The sequence below is a fragment of the Rhinolophus hipposideros genome (assembly GCF_964194185.1).
Source record: "Rhinolophus hipposideros genome assembly, chromosome: 17".
Lineage (NCBI taxonomy): Eukaryota > Metazoa > Chordata > Mammalia > Chiroptera > Rhinolophidae > Rhinolophus > Rhinolophus hipposideros.
In genome coordinates this window covers 33725065-33742310 of record NC_138063.1, presented here as the reverse complement: position 1 = coordinate 33742310, position 17246 = coordinate 33725065, and the positions used below count along the sequence as shown (strand labels likewise).

General features: G+C 39.3%; 1 protein-coding gene across 1 annotated transcript; it reads left to right on the top strand.

Moving 5' to 3' along the window:
• Nucleotides 1-1931: 1931 nt before the first annotated feature.
• On the top strand, nucleotides 1932-2470 carry LOC308509900 (large ribosomal subunit protein eL21). Its single transcript, XM_081078436.1, has one exon. It carries the CDS (start codon nucleotides 1964-1966, stop codon nucleotides 2444-2446), a length of 483 nt encoding a protein of 160 aa, XP_080934562.1. The 5' UTR covers nucleotides 1932-1963; the 3' UTR covers nucleotides 2447-2470.
• Nucleotides 2471-17246: the final 14776 nt, after the last annotated feature.

Below are 17246 nucleotides of genomic sequence, written 5' to 3'. Positions count from 1 at the left end.
GTTAAAAATTTTGCCTGCTGAGCTCTGCCCCTGGAGATTCTGGTTCAGTGGGGTCTTAGGAGTCGTAGAATAACTAAGTTCTCTTTTCCCAAGTGTCTGGAATTAGGCTCAAGTAAAGTGAAGTGTGACAATCCTTTTGAGAAACACACACACACACACACACACACACACACACACGCAAAAAAAAACCCAAAGATCATTTCTGCTATACATATCATTGACACAACAACTGCTTATATATATATAAAAAAAAATATCTGTTCTTCACCTCTACACCAGATTCTAAGTGAGTTAATACAATTAAAGAACAATGCCTGGCACAGAATATGGGTTTGGTAAATGTGAACTATTGAGATTTTTTTTTAAGGATACATCCAAGAATAGTTGTTGTATAGATGAACCAACTCTATAAATGATACAAGGATGAGTTGCAACATTTCATATTATGCGAAATATTTCTTTATAACTTAAAGTTCTGGGTCTTAGAATACTATTAATAGTTTTCCAGACAATGAGTCAAATAAATGCCTGAGAGGCTATACAGTATCCAAACAGTTTTTGAAATTAATGATACAATCCTATTTAAAGCACTTGTGAAGAAACTGTCCAATTGGTTTCAAACTTGTATGTAAATTGTCATCAATGGCACATTACAAGCAACAACATTATTAAAAGTACATCTTCACAAACGTGTAAACATACCCATGACTCTTTTCCTTACTTCATCTCAACAGATTGTTTTCAATTTTATTTTGTTTTCCTTTGTAAAGTTGATGAATACCCAGGCACTGATCCCAGTTTGGGTTTAAACTTTGTTCTAAATGCTTGAATAATGTCCCAGATTCTGTTTCTTTTTTAAAGCAACAGCATTTCAGCCTAAAGTGAGTCACTCTTCAAACAGATGTGAGTTTCTAAGTTGGCAAAATGTGTGAACCCAATCAGCAGTCCTTGTGTTAAATACCTCCTGAGAGTTTCCAAACCTGGGTAATCACATAGATAACATCGTTTTTTATCAGCACCGCTTTCAAGAGGTTATCTATCTTTGGCTTTGTTTAAAGCTAGTGAAGAAGAATTCACTAACTGTCATGCCCATTCTATTTTTAGGAAATTTAGTAATTAGAAGGCTTTTGCCAATGTTCCTTCTAAATGTGCCCATTTGTGCTTACCCAGACTCATATGCCCTTTGAAGAAAAGCAGAGTGAGTGAACCTGTCTGTCACGAAGGTAGCAGCTTTCAGCTTTCTGAAGACAGTTGTGATGCTCTGTATAACTCTCATTGTCTTTTCTCTGGCTCTTAAAAGAGGTAGGAGGGAATTATGTATTGGGATTTACTAGAAATGTGAATCTAGTTGTATTTAAGCTACTTTATGCAGAGATTCAACAACCAAATAATCTCTAGAAGACACAGAGAATTAGAATGTGCTTGCAGCCTACTGAGAAATTTTCCTTGAAAAAGGTATGTATAACTTATTCTTTTGACAGTAGGTGTACTTGGATGGTGGATCATTTTTAGTGTGATTCTTTCGCTTTTCGTGTGTGTGTGTATGTGAGTGTGTGTGATTTTTAAAAGAAATAAAAACAACATGTGGGACTGAAATTTTGACTGAGTGAGGGCAGATAACAAGCTCTGTGGCATACACAATTCTTTCTTGAGTGGCCCACCAGGCTTTGAGTTTGTTGAAGGCCAGGATTATGTCTTATTCTTCTAAGTATCATCAATACCTAGTATAATACCATTCACAAAGTTCACTTCAATAAATGCTTGTTGAATTGAATTTACCTGAATTTCCAGAAGTGAAGAGATCACCAAAGAGAGATACAGATCAGGAAAGGGGAACGAACTGAACTTACTTCAGGGAAGATTTTTTAATTGGACTCTTCTAATCTTCTCCTCCTACTTATCAAAAATACCCTCAAGGAGCTCCTTTTCGGCCGGGACCGCCATCTTCCAGTAATTCGTCAAAATGACCAACACAAAGGGAAAGAGGAGAGGCACCCGCTATATGTTCTCTAGGCCTTTTAGAAAACATGGAGTTGTTCCTTTGGCCACATACATGCGAATCTACAAGAAAGGTGATATTGTAGACATCAAGGGAATGGGCACTGTTCAAAAAGGAATGCCCCACAAATGTTACCATGGCAAAACGGGAAGGGTCTACAATGTTACTCAGCATGCGGTTGGCATTGTTGTAAACAAACAAGTCAAGGGCAAGATTCTTGCCAAGAGAATTAATGTTCGTATTGAGCATATTAAGCACTCTAAGAGCCGAGATAGCTTCCTGAAACGGGTAAAGGAAAATGATCAGAAAAAGAAGGAAGCCAAAGAGAAAGGTACCTGGGTTCAACTGAAACGCCAGCCTGCCCCACCCAGAGAAGCACACTTTGTGAGAACCAATGGAAAGGAGCCTGAGCTGCTGGAACCCATTCCCTATGAATTCATGGCATAAGTGTAAAAAAATAAAAGACCTCTGTAAAAATAAAAAAAAAATAAAAAAAAAAATACCCTCAAGGAGATGAAATTATGCTGATGCCTTTTGGTAGATGAAGTCTACATAACCCCCCCCCCAACCCGCCCCCGTCCCCAACAGCTCTGCCTCTTTTTTTTGAGTGTGCTTTTCCAGGACCCATCAGCTCTAAGTCAAGTAGTTGTTTCACTCTAGTTGTGGAGGGCACAGCTCACAGTGGCCTATGCAGGGATCGAACCAGCAACCTTGGTGTTATGAGCACCACACTCTAAACAACTGAGCTAACTGACCCCAACAGCACCCCAACAGCACTGCCTTTTGAAGTATCAGTATGCTGATAACCCAAAAGCAATGACATCTTATGTGTCATAATTGGCATTCTTTCTGTTCAAGTCAATATGCATTTTTAATATGGCCTTCTTCAGGAAAGTGCTTTTAACCAAAGGAGAAATTATAATGATAGCCAGAGATGTCTTGGGGAGTATTTTGGCGTCAAGAGGTGACTCAGACTGGGAATTGGAAAAACCCAAATCCATCCATCTCTCTTGGCAGAGAGATGGAGAGACCCCCAGGAGAAAAGCTTGGGTGGGAGGAAAGCTGCTTGAGAGTCATAGCCAAGGCAACAATGTGGTTTGTTGGAACTCTGAAAAGCATTCTGACCCAGTGACCGACTTTGTGGCAGGGCTGGGAGAGCTGTAGCTTACAACCCAAGTAGAATCCGCAAAGTCCTGTAAGTGCAAAACACTGTGTATCTATGTTCCCTTATGTAAGGACCGCTTGTACTTTAACCACATAATTGGATTAACAACAGCACTTGCCCTATCACAGGATATGTGGCTATTTTCTGAGTAAAACAAGCACTAATCTTGGGACTTGGCCAAACTCACTCCCCTCGGAAGGGGGTGGAGCATGACTCAGCTGACAACAGAAGTCCAGCTTGGAGGGCAAAGGACAGTGTCCACTGGAAGACACTCAATGTGTGGGAGAGCTGTTGCTTGGTGGCAACCTCCATTTACCAACCAGCCTAAGATCAGGAACAGGCTCTTGGTCCTCAAGGAGAGAACAGACAAATGCAAGGCAAAGCTTAGGTACCAGGAGAAGTATCTATAGTTAGCATGAAACAGTACTGTGTGATGCCTGTGGTCTTGCTATAAGTATAAATGGCATCCCCTTTCATCTTCAACAGAATCGTGCTTAAGATGATAAATTATGTCATTCTTGGTATGTAATGCTTGGAAGGATACTAGGAAAACAATTTTTGCAACAGGTACCAAGGGAGAAACCATCTTTATAAATGAGGGCAAGAGGGGCCTAAAATGGGAGCTGCAGCCCAGACCACCTCGAGGGGTTAGGCAGGCTTCCTTTATAGTTACTGGTCTCAGTCAGTGCTGGCCACATACACATCAGCAATTAGGGTCTGAGTCCTTATCAACAATGACCCATACAATCCTTAGACACGCAGGGGGGATATGGTCTTCCTATGTGTGTTTCTATTGTGTGCCTCATATTTGAGAACGACTGCTATGTATTTAGCATATTAAAGGAATGATAACGAGTCCCGAAGAAGACAAAGTTCTGCACTGGGTATTCTTTCCAAATATATGGACAAGACACTGTGCTACGTAATGCAGTTTGAAGTTGCTTATAACCTAAGTGGATAGTTAAATCATTATGTGTTTTAAATAGTCTAAGATAGCAACAGAAGAATTATCACCACATAGTGCCCGGTGAATAATCAAACCAAATGTGTTAACTGTGATGACAGTTCAGAGGAAAAGTAACACTTCAGATTGGGATGATGAAAGAAAATTTATGAAGGCACTGGGACTTAAAGGATTTCCCATTTATTAAGTACTTATTACTTGTCAGGCATTTTCACATATGGATTGTGATTTCTCAGAACAACCCTATAGAATAGGTATTAGTATCCACAGTCTTCAAAGGATAAAACTGAGGTGTAGAGGGTTTAAGCAACATATCCTAAGTAACTCAGCCAGGAAACAGCAGAGAGGGCTGTTTCCATATGTATCTGTAAAGAAAAAGAAACAACACTCCTCTTGTGTGTGTCTCCCCTACTCTCAATACTCTGTGACAACACTACCTCACTTCTGACACCAGATGTGTGGGTTTTCCACACAACAAGCAATTCTGGGGCACCAGCTCGGTGTTCTATAATTTTACTCAATTCTGATGCTATCCACCTTGAGATAGCAGCATCACAACTCACAAATTAAGGACTGTCCAATTACGAAAATAATACAATTTAGTAATGAGTTTGAAGTCTTTTATTCAAGGGGGTAAAAAAATCCATGGATAGGGGAGTACAGCGCCTCACAAGGAGTGAAGCACTCTTCCCGAGGGCAATAGGTGAGTTTTATAGAATGTTAGAAGAGGTAACATGGAAATAGGGCGTGATTGGCTACGAGGTTGGGATTTCCTTAGAAGGCTAGCAGGTCACCCAGGAAATAAGGACAAAGTACTTGGCTTCAGTTGATAGGCTGAGGTTACATCCCTGACCTCATTTAGAACAAAGAAATCATTGCACAGTCTTGGCAGTTGGGGACTGATTGGCTGGATATACTGCGATTCTGGTCAAGCAGAGCATTTACAGAGACTCGAAAGTTATCTAAGTTTTGGTTTTAGTTTGTTGATGTGGCGCCCAGGCAGGACCAGCTCCATCTTGGGCCTAGAAATTTAGGCACCCCCCAACACACACACACACACACACACACACACACACACACACACACACACACACGCTTCACATGCCAATCGAAAGTCCAGGTTGTCTCCTGTGTTTCTGACTTATCAACTATAGATTTAAGGCTCCCACAGCTCCCTCTTCAGGTTTGATTAATTTGCCAGAGCAGCTCACAGAACTCAGAAAAACAGTTTACTTACTAGAGTACCAGTTTATTATAAAAGGATACAATCCAGGAACAGCCAGATGAAAGAAATGTATAAAGTACGGTATGGGGAAAGGGCACGGAGCTTCCATGTCCACTCTGGGCTTCGACTCTCCCATCATCTCTGCACGACAAGCAGCCTGGAAGCTCTCCAAACCTAGTCCTTTTGGGGGTTTTATGGCGGCTCATTATGTAGGCATGATTGATTAAATCATTGGCCGTTGGTTGATTGATTTAATCTCCAGCCCTTCTCCCCTTCTTGGGAGTTTTGTGGGGAGGGTCCTGAAAGATCCATCCCTCTAATTAGCCCCTATCCTTAAAGGCTTTCCAAAAGTCATCTCAGTAACATAAACTCAGGTGTGGTTGAAAGGGGTTTGTTATTAATAATAAGACATTCCTCGGAGGGATAGTGGATGGGGGGAGGGGGTTCACAGTGTGAGGGATATAAATGATGAACGTCTAAGTATTACCTTGTCTTGTACACCTGAAACTAATAAATTTAAAACAAAACAAAACAAACAAACAAAAAACATTGAGAGAAAACTGGATGTTAGGAGAAAAAAAAGTGCTATTGGATATTAGGACGCATTTTATGTAATCACTACAATTAGAATTTGAAAAATTTAGTGTTTTCCAGATGCCAAATACTGGTTTTAAATAGGGTGTTATTAAATGTATATTATGCATGCTTTGACTTAGATGATTATTAGGGTTTGAATAATGTAAGATCATACAAAATACATGATTTTATCTTTTAAACATAGTGAATTGGTATTAGGAAATTTACCCAGAGATATTTAAGAAAATAAGGATATAATTCATTCATGTCTAAATAAAGGCTTTTAGTGTATAATAATAATAATAATAATAATAATAATAATAAGACATTCCTTTCACCTCTATGGATCTGGAGCTATTTCAGCAACCAAGGATAAAAGACCAAACACTATAACAAAAAAACAAAAAATGCTCCCAGTGCTCTTATCATTTAAGAAATCCCAACAAGTTTAGGATCTCTGTGAAACAGAAACAAGGATGAAGACCAAATACACATTTCTTATTATAAATCACAATATCTTACTTCAAAGTGTCTATTTTATCCACTGGGAGGATCACAAAATCTAATCAGAGGCCTCCAGGCAGGTTGGACAGTATGAACAGTGCAGTGAGATCTAATAATGGAAAGCATGTTTGGAGTTCTGCAAGAAACTAGATTTAACAGGAGTGGAGATTACGGGAAAGTGGAAGGCTGACATCCACCAACGGAGTTAAGTAAGAAGTACTTAAGACCTTATAAAAGTAAGGACTTTCTTTTAAAAGGCCTTAAGTAGTGGTCCAAAAAACAGTAGGGGATTATTTATGTTTGAGCCTGGTCCTGCATGCCAGGAGCCCAAGATGGGGCATGGAGCTCAGGTCGTGGATTGTCCACTCAGGCTGCAAAAGCCAGGACAAGGTATCTGCTATCAAAAGAGAAAACAGCCTAAAACTAGAAGGGACAGATAAACTGCAAACTAGCAAAGAATACAAGACACACTGATGTCATGTAGTGCAGGAAGAAGGGCTTTAGAGACAGTTGAGTTTAAGTCTCAGCTCTCTCGTTTGTATGCATGACTTTGGCTGGTCACTTAACATCTCTCAGATTCAGTTTCCTTATTTTTGAAACCTACCTACTTTACCACAGACTTTATGGTTGACTTCCCCAAATTCTTTTCATCACAAGAATCCCATTCTCCTTGCTAATTGTGCCAGAGGTGGCTAAGGAGATGTGAAGAAGGATGCTATGGCCTGAAATGTGTCTCCACAAAATTCATATGTTCAAGCCCTAACCTCTCGTGTTGTGGTATTTGTGTTTAGAGATGGAGACTCTGGACGGTAATTAGGGTTACATGAGGTCATGAGGGTGGGGCCCTCGTGATGGTATTAGTATTCTTTTTAGAAGAAACACCAGAGAGCTTTGTGATCTCTTCTCTCTCTCTCTCTCTCTCTCTCTCTCTCTCTCTCTCTCTCTCTCTCTCTCTCTCTCTCTCTCTCTCACTCCAATGTGAAGACACAGATAGAAGTTAGCAGTCTACAAGGCAGGAAGAGAATACTCACTCTGATATTGGACTCCAGACTTCAGATTGTGAGAAAATTAACTTGTTTTGTTTAAGCCACCCAGTCTATGGTATTTACTTAGGGCAGCCCGAGTTGACTAATACAAAGAACTTAATGGAGGCTTCTGGGAAAAAGTTTCCTTGCTCTACTAAAGAAACAAGAGGAAGTCTCTTTCTCACTTCATATATCAAAAAGCACAAAAGTAGCCCCAACTGTCTCCAGCACCCATTCCAACACCACCAGGGAAATCAGCTTCAGAGCACAGCTGACGTACAGAATTGAACAGCATTGCCGAGAAATGGAGCCAGAATCCTGACCAAATTATGCCTGAAGTCAATACAACTTTTGAACTTCCTGTTATATGGAGCCAGTACAATTTCTTATTGTTTAAACAGACTTGAGTCAGGTTTCTGTTACTTGCAGATTACAGCAACCTAGGTCTATTGTGAGGATAAAATCAAATAATGAAGGTAAAGACCTTACTTCGGTGCATGGTATATACAAATGATACCTATTATTATTTTAGGCAATTTGTAAGTCACTCAATGTAGTGGCCATGACTAGAACATCTATCTGGATGAATAAGCATTACGGTGAACAGAATCAGTTTCTGAAAAACAACGACTGGAGTAAGCGGTAGAGAATTGACCTGGGATTTGCCCCTGGCAAACCAGATTTAGATTCTGGCAGACAGCAAAGAAATCAGCAAAAGAAATAAAGCAGAATTGATGTAAATGTTGAGAATTTCAGTCTCCTTCCAAATTTCTATTTTTCAGCTGGGAGTTTTGCTGTGGTGTTAGCCAATCAAACAGCCAGCTCCGCTCTAGAAACTTCCTTAAGTCTTTTCTTTGCCCTCATTAGAGCTCCCATTATTAGCTACGCTGGAATGTGCTCTTATATAAACTCTACTTCTTCTGTTTAAATGTTTATACTACCTAACAGGTAAAAAAATAATAAAATTATAAGAGTTCATTTAGTTTTTATTCAGTTGTACTTTTCTTTAGATTCAAATGGACTAATTACATATTTAAAGCAAAGCAATGAAAACATCTGAAAATTATTCCAAAACCACATTGTTTACTTGATGGTGAGCAGTTTCTAAACAAAACCAACGTAGCCAGGAAGATAGTCCCTCTAGGCCACCGAGCAGCTCTTCCTTGAATTGTAGCTGGTAATTAAGCTGGTATACACGGTATGATTGTTAGTGTTTTCTATTTTTATCAGTTGCTCTTCTAATTTCTAAAAACCATTCAGTCTTTGAACTACTTATGAAATCATTTCCTTGTTTTTAAGAGCATGTGAAACATTAAATTAGCTCTTATGATCCTAAAGCTAAAATTAAGGAATGTGTAAGATCTAAGTACAAGGCTGTTCACTGCAGCATTATGTGCAATAGAAAAAAGGAAAATAACCACATAAACCTAGCTAACACTTAGGAGTTTCATTACTAAAGAAGGAATGGATACATATCAGGGGATAACAAAGAGTCCATAACTTAATCCATCCTTGTGGCTACCCTAAAAAAGAAAAAGACAGAAAGAAAGGAAATAACCAAATGTCCAATAATAGGGAATTGGTTGAATCAGTTAAGGTACAATGCATCAAATACCATTAAAACATGTGATAAAATTATATAAAAGTGTACTGATGTGTACAAATAAATAACAATATGAACCAACAAAAATATTTTATATAATTATATTTATTAATATGGAAAGATACTCTTATCAATGGTAGTAACCAGCAGAGGTAGTGGTGCCTATCAAAATTGCGGAGATACAAGGCAAACAACGCAGTGTTGGGCGGAGAAAGGAGACAGCTCTGTCATGGTATGTCGCAGTACCCAGAAAAGTGTGATGGGATCTGATGAAGGAGTTACTGTGAAGCAATGATAATGCCCAATGGGAACAGACTCTTGCAAGTATATGTGGGATACCTCATGATAACCCCCAGAAACACCTGTGGTCAAACTGGAAGAGAGTAGAAGTCCTGCATCACTGATTGTGGGGCTGAGAATTGGTGAAATTTAAACGATGATTGTTAACACATTTCTATGTGTTGTATAAATGGGTAAAGCTTTGGAAAACTGGCTCAGTTTTACTTTTTCCATAAAAAATAGTTTTCACTACATAATTATAGATGACATGTTTATGTAACTTAAGCAAATTGTTTTTTTTTACTGATTTCCATTTCCACCATCAGTATATGAGAGTATTATTTGTTCCACATAAGCAAATTGTTTTTAACCGCTTTCAAATAAATTAGAAGACTTCATTTGCTTATAAAGCTATGGTGACATTAATATTAATAATTCAATTTCTGAAGAACTCCGTATATTTCTGCATTTTATGCTAGGTATGTAGAAGTATGAGAGAAATAAAATTTCATCCCAAGCAGAGCTCATTTTAAAATGATCAGGAAATATGTAGTAACTTCAAGTGACTAGTTACAAGGAATTTCCACATGCCATTTAACAAACTTTCGTCATGTTTCTGCCATCTTTAAGACCTTATGCTAGATCTTAGATCTATAAGGTTGAATGAGATCAGGTCCCTAATTGGGGAAATAGACAAGACAATTGATGACTACATTTTTAATAACCCTTGACATGAATGATTTTAAAACCAGAACATCCAATGTAAAATGAACAATAACCCATTATTATAATAGCAATACAAGTAAGACCAAATGAATTAATTTGCTAATTGTTCTTCTCTTCTGCTGACATAATCCCGTTAAGCCTTTAACTCAACTATTAATATATTCTAGGATAGATCACCTTCCTTAAGCAATTCTTTGGGCTGAAAGTCTAGTGTGGGATTCTTGAGTGTAATTAGATGAGATTAGCCTGAAAATTTTTCAAAACTTGTTACTGCGTTATACATCTTGCTTGTTCAACCTGTTGATCCAGTTGAATTACTCATGGGGCAATGTATGGGTCACTGCCCAACACCAATGACTTCATTTCACATTGTATAGCAACCAAATGGTTGAGAAACTGATGACCAGCTATAGGGGAGCATGCCCCAACCTGATAAACCCATCCCTTTCCCCAATTATTACTTCAGGATCCCAGACCTAAATTATTTAGACTATTCTTATTTCGAGAATGGATATGACTTAATTCAGGCCATTAAGGGAAGTGTCTTGAGGATTATTTGGAAGTACCTTCACTTTGAACATCTTATGACCATTCAACCCCCAAGTAACCCTATGACCTGGAAAGCCTACCGTCAAGAAATAGATTGTTCAATAGATGTCGCCCTTAGGAGAGGATGCTGTACTGAAGCTCACCCCAGATACAGCCAAAGAAGACACCGGATAAAAGAGGTCATCCCAGAGCACAGAACGAGGCTCAGTTTAGGCAATAAAAGGGCCATCCTCTCAGGGACACAGCCTCAGACTGCCAACGTGGTTAACCAAAGACCTCTCCCCTCTGTATGGCAGAGGGCTCTTGCTATTCGGGTCCAACAGGATGTGATATGTGTTTGGAACTGAATGTGTTGTTCAGCCTCCCATTTTCCAATATTTTAATCACTTATCTAGTTCCTTGTATATTGGGGTGTTGGAGGTGGTTTATCATTCACACATAGGCTCCCAGAGGAACTATAGGTAGAATTGATAAAGATGAAACACAAGGCCCAGATTGCTGAACTTGGCAGTGATACCACAATTGGATGTTTTGGGGTTGAGTCCTGGGTGAATGCATCTGACATTAGAGGGGTCATGCGTGAAGATATATGTAGTGGACACTGCAGTGCACCACTCAGATCTCCACCCCATATGGCCAAGGTTCTCATTCCTGCCAGTTACCAGGAGTGATGTCTGCTAGAGACTCATGGCCAAGTTCCACCCTAGAAATGGTTCTACCTCCGACTTACATCGGTCCTCAGGGGAACCCTACATCCAAAATTATTCACAGGGAGGCAGGGATGTAGAGTACTACCCAACGACTTTCATGCACCTAAATTCCTATCTCTGAGTCTGTTTCTTAGGAATTCAACCTAAGATAATAAATGATAATGATAATAATATTAGGAAATACTTAGAGAGGGCTTATTATGTACTAGCCACTCTTCAAAGTGCTTCACATATATTAACTCATTTAATTCACACAATCCTGTGTGATTTAAGTGCCATTACTAACCCTGTTTTACAGATGAAGGAAATGAAGCACAGAGAGGTTAAGTGAGCCCTCCAAAGTCACACAGCTGGTAAGTGCCAAAGCTGGGGTCTAAGCCTAGGCATTCTGTTTTGAGAGTTCTGTTCTCCCTAATTATTCTGCCTCTTGACCATTGTATAGTACTTATTATGTACCAACCATCTCCGTAGTCAGCACTGCTGAGAAATTCGGAGCCAAGAAAAATATCAAGTTGATACAAGAAGCAGATGCAGCCAGATAAAGTTTAGCAGTGTGCTCAGCTTGCCCATGGCCAAGAGCCCCTCCAGGAGACCCCTGGCTCATTCCTGGCCTCCCTGGCCGTCTCAGAAAGGTCAGTCATCAGCCATATTGAGGTCACTGAGGAGCAGTGCAGACAAAGACTCCAGTGCCTTCTTCAAGCAGAGAATGTGACAGGGGCAGCTGCTGCGGAGGACAAGCCTCAGGAAAGCCAAGAATCTGAAAAATCTCAGGCAGTCTGACTCCACAACCAGTGCTGTTCTTCCTATACCCATTGTTTCTCAGTAAGAAGGAGGAAGGGGCATGTGTAAAGAAACCAGCAGGCTCAAAGCGGGACTAGAGCAGACTACAACATCTCTGTTCCACCTCCGCCCTCGAGCAGCAGCCATGTTCTTCAGGGAAGTGACCCTGATGAATCTCCCTCCTGCTTTCCAGCTGTTACTTCGGGAACTGAGGCCTCACCTCAGCACATGACATTGCCTGACCACAGGAATTAAGGGCCTTGAAAATGTGTCGGGGATGCTAGGAAAGTTTCCTTGGACTCAGAAGGCAGTTATCTCACCTATTACCTAAGGAGGAGAAGGGCGTGGAGGAGGAAAGATAAAAGGAACTGGTGCTGTCGCCTCTGGAGGAAATCAGCCCAGAAGCCTGCACTTCCTCTGCGTGTGTAGCTACACGGACAGTGAGTCTCCTTACCGGTGAGATTAAATCACTGGAGTCAGGTTGTCTTTGCAGTTGATAGCGGGGAATCTCCAGACTTCACTCACACCATCTCCCCTCCAGACCTATTGGAGTCCTTGTGAGATAGACATTATTTTATTTTTATTAAGACTCTTTTCGTTACAAGTGACAAGACACAACTTTAGCTATCTTAAGCAAAAAGGAGAACTCTTTGTAAAATCAGGACATTTCATAGAATCCAAGGACAGAGTTCCAGCGGGGCCTCAGGAATAAACCACAGCCTGAAATACTGTTGAGAATCCAAGGGCTTCCTCATTCTCCCTCTCTCTCTGGTGCTAAAGGCTTTCTCTATTCTGCAGTCCACAATAAAGAACATACTGACACATAGGTTCTGAATTTTACATGTGTCAGCTATTAAAGAAAGAAACTGATTCATTTTCTCTCCCTCCTTTATCTTTTGAAATCTCCCTGCTCGAATTTTGAAATGCCTAGGAACAGACTACTCAGCCAAGCTTGGGTCAGGTAGCCAACCTTAAACTAATAAACAAAGGCTGGTGGCTGGGGGTGGAGTTTTGGGTGCAAAGTCACTTTTAGGAAAATGGTTACTCTTGCTTAACTGATAAAGTGGGTGGGAAGAACAATAAACAGAAAAGAAGTTCCCAGCTCTATCCCTATAAACAACAACAAATGGGGAATACAAGAAAATGAAAGCAGTTTTAGCAGGGATAGGGTGTTGTTTATAAAGATGTTCTTTTCAATGTTGTAATTTTAGAACAGAATATAGAGTGCAGCGGTTCGAAACTGAAACTTTGGTGTCTGTCATATAGACCTGTGTCTACCTCTCAGCTCTACCACTTGGAAGCTGTACAGTCTCGTGCCAGTTACTTAACTTCAAAAGGGAATAATAATGCCAGTCCCAGAGGTAAGGATGAATGCATTGACATATGTCATGCACTTCACACTTTACTGGTACATAGTGCCTTCTAAGTAATAGATATTGTGACTTATGAATTTTCTTTAGCTGGCTAAAATACCATTTCAACACAAATAAAAAGTGGAGAAGGAGGGGAAATTTCTGCCGTTTTGTCTGAATCAAGTCATAAGTTGTTGGTATCGTGAGAAATGGTCTTTGCTGAGGCCTGTGGGTAAGCCTGAGCTGGGCAGCTTCCTGCACCGTGGAGGTCAGTGGTTCATGAAATATGACATCTGCAGCATTGCATTGCTGTATTGATTAACTGTGAAGAAATTTCTTCCACAGGGGATTTGACAACAGCAGAACCATTAGCAGCATCTCCTTGAGAGCCATCTGGCATTGATTTTTCCACTGTTTCCTGAAGGAGAACTCTCCAGAGCCTTTAAGTGAAGGAAACAATGATTCTTCTCTTACCTCTGCAACTGCTGACCTAGAATCACCTGATTTTTCTATATTCACTTGAACACAGAGACAAACTAGGAAGAGGCTATTACTATGCCTATGCCATATAAAGGCTGTTATTTCCTGGTGAAGCCTCTTATGTGTCAGGAACAGAGTGGTTCACTTTAAAATTTTTGTTTAGTTTTTATTTTTGTAAGTTTTATGTCTGGGGTAGAATTAACCCATAGTTACTTTTGTATTACTTGAACATAAAAATTGTTCCATGTGAAGTCTGCTTGTCCTTTTGTGTTACTGCTACTCACGGATCACTCTTAACATCATCATCAGTTTTGACCAAACTATTGCCTATTCATTCTCATTTGGCAATGGAGTTCCACATAATTCTCTGAAACAAATTTAGTGAAGCAGTATTGTCATTAAATCTTTTGAGTTTGTTAGCTGACGTATTAATAGCTAGCAATTATAAACATGAAGAAATACAGAGGGTACCAAAAAAAGTATACACATTTTAAGAAAGGAAAGTTGTATTAAGATTGTAATCCTCAATATATATCGATAATAAAAGATGAATACAAGTCACGTTTGAGTTCTGCAATGACAAGAGGTGCTCAAAGTGGTTACTATCAGTGTCCAGACACTTATGATGACAGCAAACTACTGCTTGAGCAACATTGACCAAAGTGTCCACTTGTATACCTTTTTTTGGCACCCCCAGTCGTTGTAATTGTAAACATAAGAAATATTTACAAATATAATACAATACTTAATTAAGAATATAAGGAAATAAAAATAGCAATCGTAAATATAAACAAAGGTTAAATATAAGCAAAACGAGCCACTTAGTTTTCGAATGGAATCACCTTTGATTAAGCTCATATGTTAACAAAATTTAATAGCTCCAAATTTGACAAATTGTATTTATGTGTTTCTGATCACAAAGTTGCTCACCACAACCACATGGGCATTTTAATAGTAACCAGTTTAATATATTGGAAGGAAACCAGTTTTATATTGGGAACAATAGAAGAAGAAAATAGGCCGATACAATTCATTAGAGCTACATACATACACTAAAAACAATTGTGCCATATTCCTAACATGCTAGATCTAATTGCCCAGTGCCTTGAAAAAGGATTTATGGATTTAAGTTAATTCTCTTTGTATGATCTTTTATATATTCTTGGATAGTGTGCTTTTAATGAACTTGTGTTGCCAGTGATAATATACTATTTTGGTATACCACACTAAAGTGGAGAAATGCTATACTTTTAATAAACCCAGTTGAAGTCTTAAAATTAATAAACTTAATTCCAGTGTTCACTGATCCATAATATCTCTTCCTTCAACATCTGTTGCCGATTGTAAATGGCCGGAGAATGACCCCATCCAGCTATCAGCCTGTCTAACCTGGCCTGGCACCAGTTGTGAGAAGGCTTTGTATACCTCGCATGGCATCTGCGAAGTTGCCACACAGTAGGTTATTATCCCACCTGGCCTATGGGTGTACACCTTCTTTTGTCTGTGGCCTATAATTCCTACGAGGACCATCCATGTCTCCCCATCCTGTCTCGCTTTTTTTCTATTGCTTATACAGAGGACAAAATGACCAAATATAAATGGGGATGGGGAGGAGGAAGAACACAAATACTGCAGAAAATGTACGTTCTCTAGCACGTTCTTAAAGGCAATTGTTGCTTACTTCAACATCTGAAGACACCATGGCTCTTTCACCTGATTAAGCTGATATGGATTTTGATACAATGTCAAAAAATGACACCCACAACTCTTACCACTATGCTATTTTTAAGAGGAATAGTTGCTCTCTTAATCTGAGGCACAGAATAGCTTTTAGTACTAACCTTCCCAAAAATTTCTGCATAAAATCCATACACTAGTTGTTGTTGCCACTCGGATCATTGAAATGATCCTCCACCACAATTTCTGTGTCTCTACTTTTCAGCTGACCTACATTTCAAATTGTGAGGGCATAGGCTAGAAATTCATGGTATGTTAGGCCTATTTATATGCTTGAGTTTTCCATGTGTAAAATGGGAGTAATAGAGTTTACATCTGCTTTATTCCGGGGACATCTTATTATTTATATTATTATCTATATTATGTGCTTACAATGGCAGCACAGAAAGCAATTACATTTTTTGGAATTAAAGCCTGAAGCATTGACATTCTTCTGTGATAAAAGATGGCTAGCTGTGCAGGTCATACCATGTTTCCCCAAAAATAAGACCTAGCTGGACCATCAGCTCTAATGAGTCTTTTGGAGCAATAATTAATATAAGACACTGTATTATATTATATTATTATATTATGTTACGTTACGTTATATTATATTATATTATATTATATTATACCCGGTCTTATATTATAGTAAAATAAGACTGGGTCTTATATTAATTTTTGCCCCAAAAGGCGCATTAGAGCTGATGGTCTACCTAGGTCTTATTTTCGGGTAAACAGGGTAGAAGAATGTCCAATGGCAAACTACTTATATAATTGTTACTGTACAAAATCACAAAAAGATCTTATATTTGTATGCTATTAGTCTTGGACTGCTTTGTTAGATTGCTTCTAATTTTGTTTTAAACTACTATTGCAGTCATTTATTGTTACTTGTCTTTTCATCATTTGTGATCTTACCTCCTCAAACTGTGCCAATTTGAAATGTTGAGGGATGCAGTGTAAATGCTTTCATCTCATTGGGAAGCAGGTTACTTGTCTGCAAAATGAGAGAACTGAGTCAGATGCCCTCTGTGATCCTTTCCCATGCTAAGCATACCACTATTTTCTGTTCATTGAAGTAGAATATCTCCACTCTGGATTTGGTTCAAACATTACCCAGTTGTTCCGACCACTGGAAGATACTGAAATATTTCACTGAGTTATCCTGGAGTAAGACTGCGTGCTTTGAGGATATGCTCTAACATGACTGTCCACAGCTGCAATAAGCTGTAATGCGTAGAACAGCCTGGGGATAGCTGCCCCTCACATGCTATCTGGGAAACCTAGCAACAAACAGCAGTGAGATTGACTAGCAGGAAAACTGAGCACAGTACTCAAGTATGAAAATCCAGTTATGCTGAAACCAGGGCAGAAGATCCAGGTCATTGACTACCTTACCCAGTGAACTCCTAAGTCTTGCATTCAGCAGAACTTCATTTGTGATGACGTCTTTCTCCCTGTATGAAAAGAATAGTCTCACTGTCTCATCAAATAACACTTCGGATTGCAGAGATGTGGCAAACACTATTCAAGATCACATGCCAGATGTTTGTGTTTCTGGAGACTAGTACGAATCTTTATTATTCTCGA

Coding starts and splice junctions, on each gene's coding strand:
- LOC308509900 (XM_081078436.1), top strand. CDS start 1,964: ATGACCAACACAAAGGGAAAGAGGAGAGGCACCCGCTATATGTTCTCT.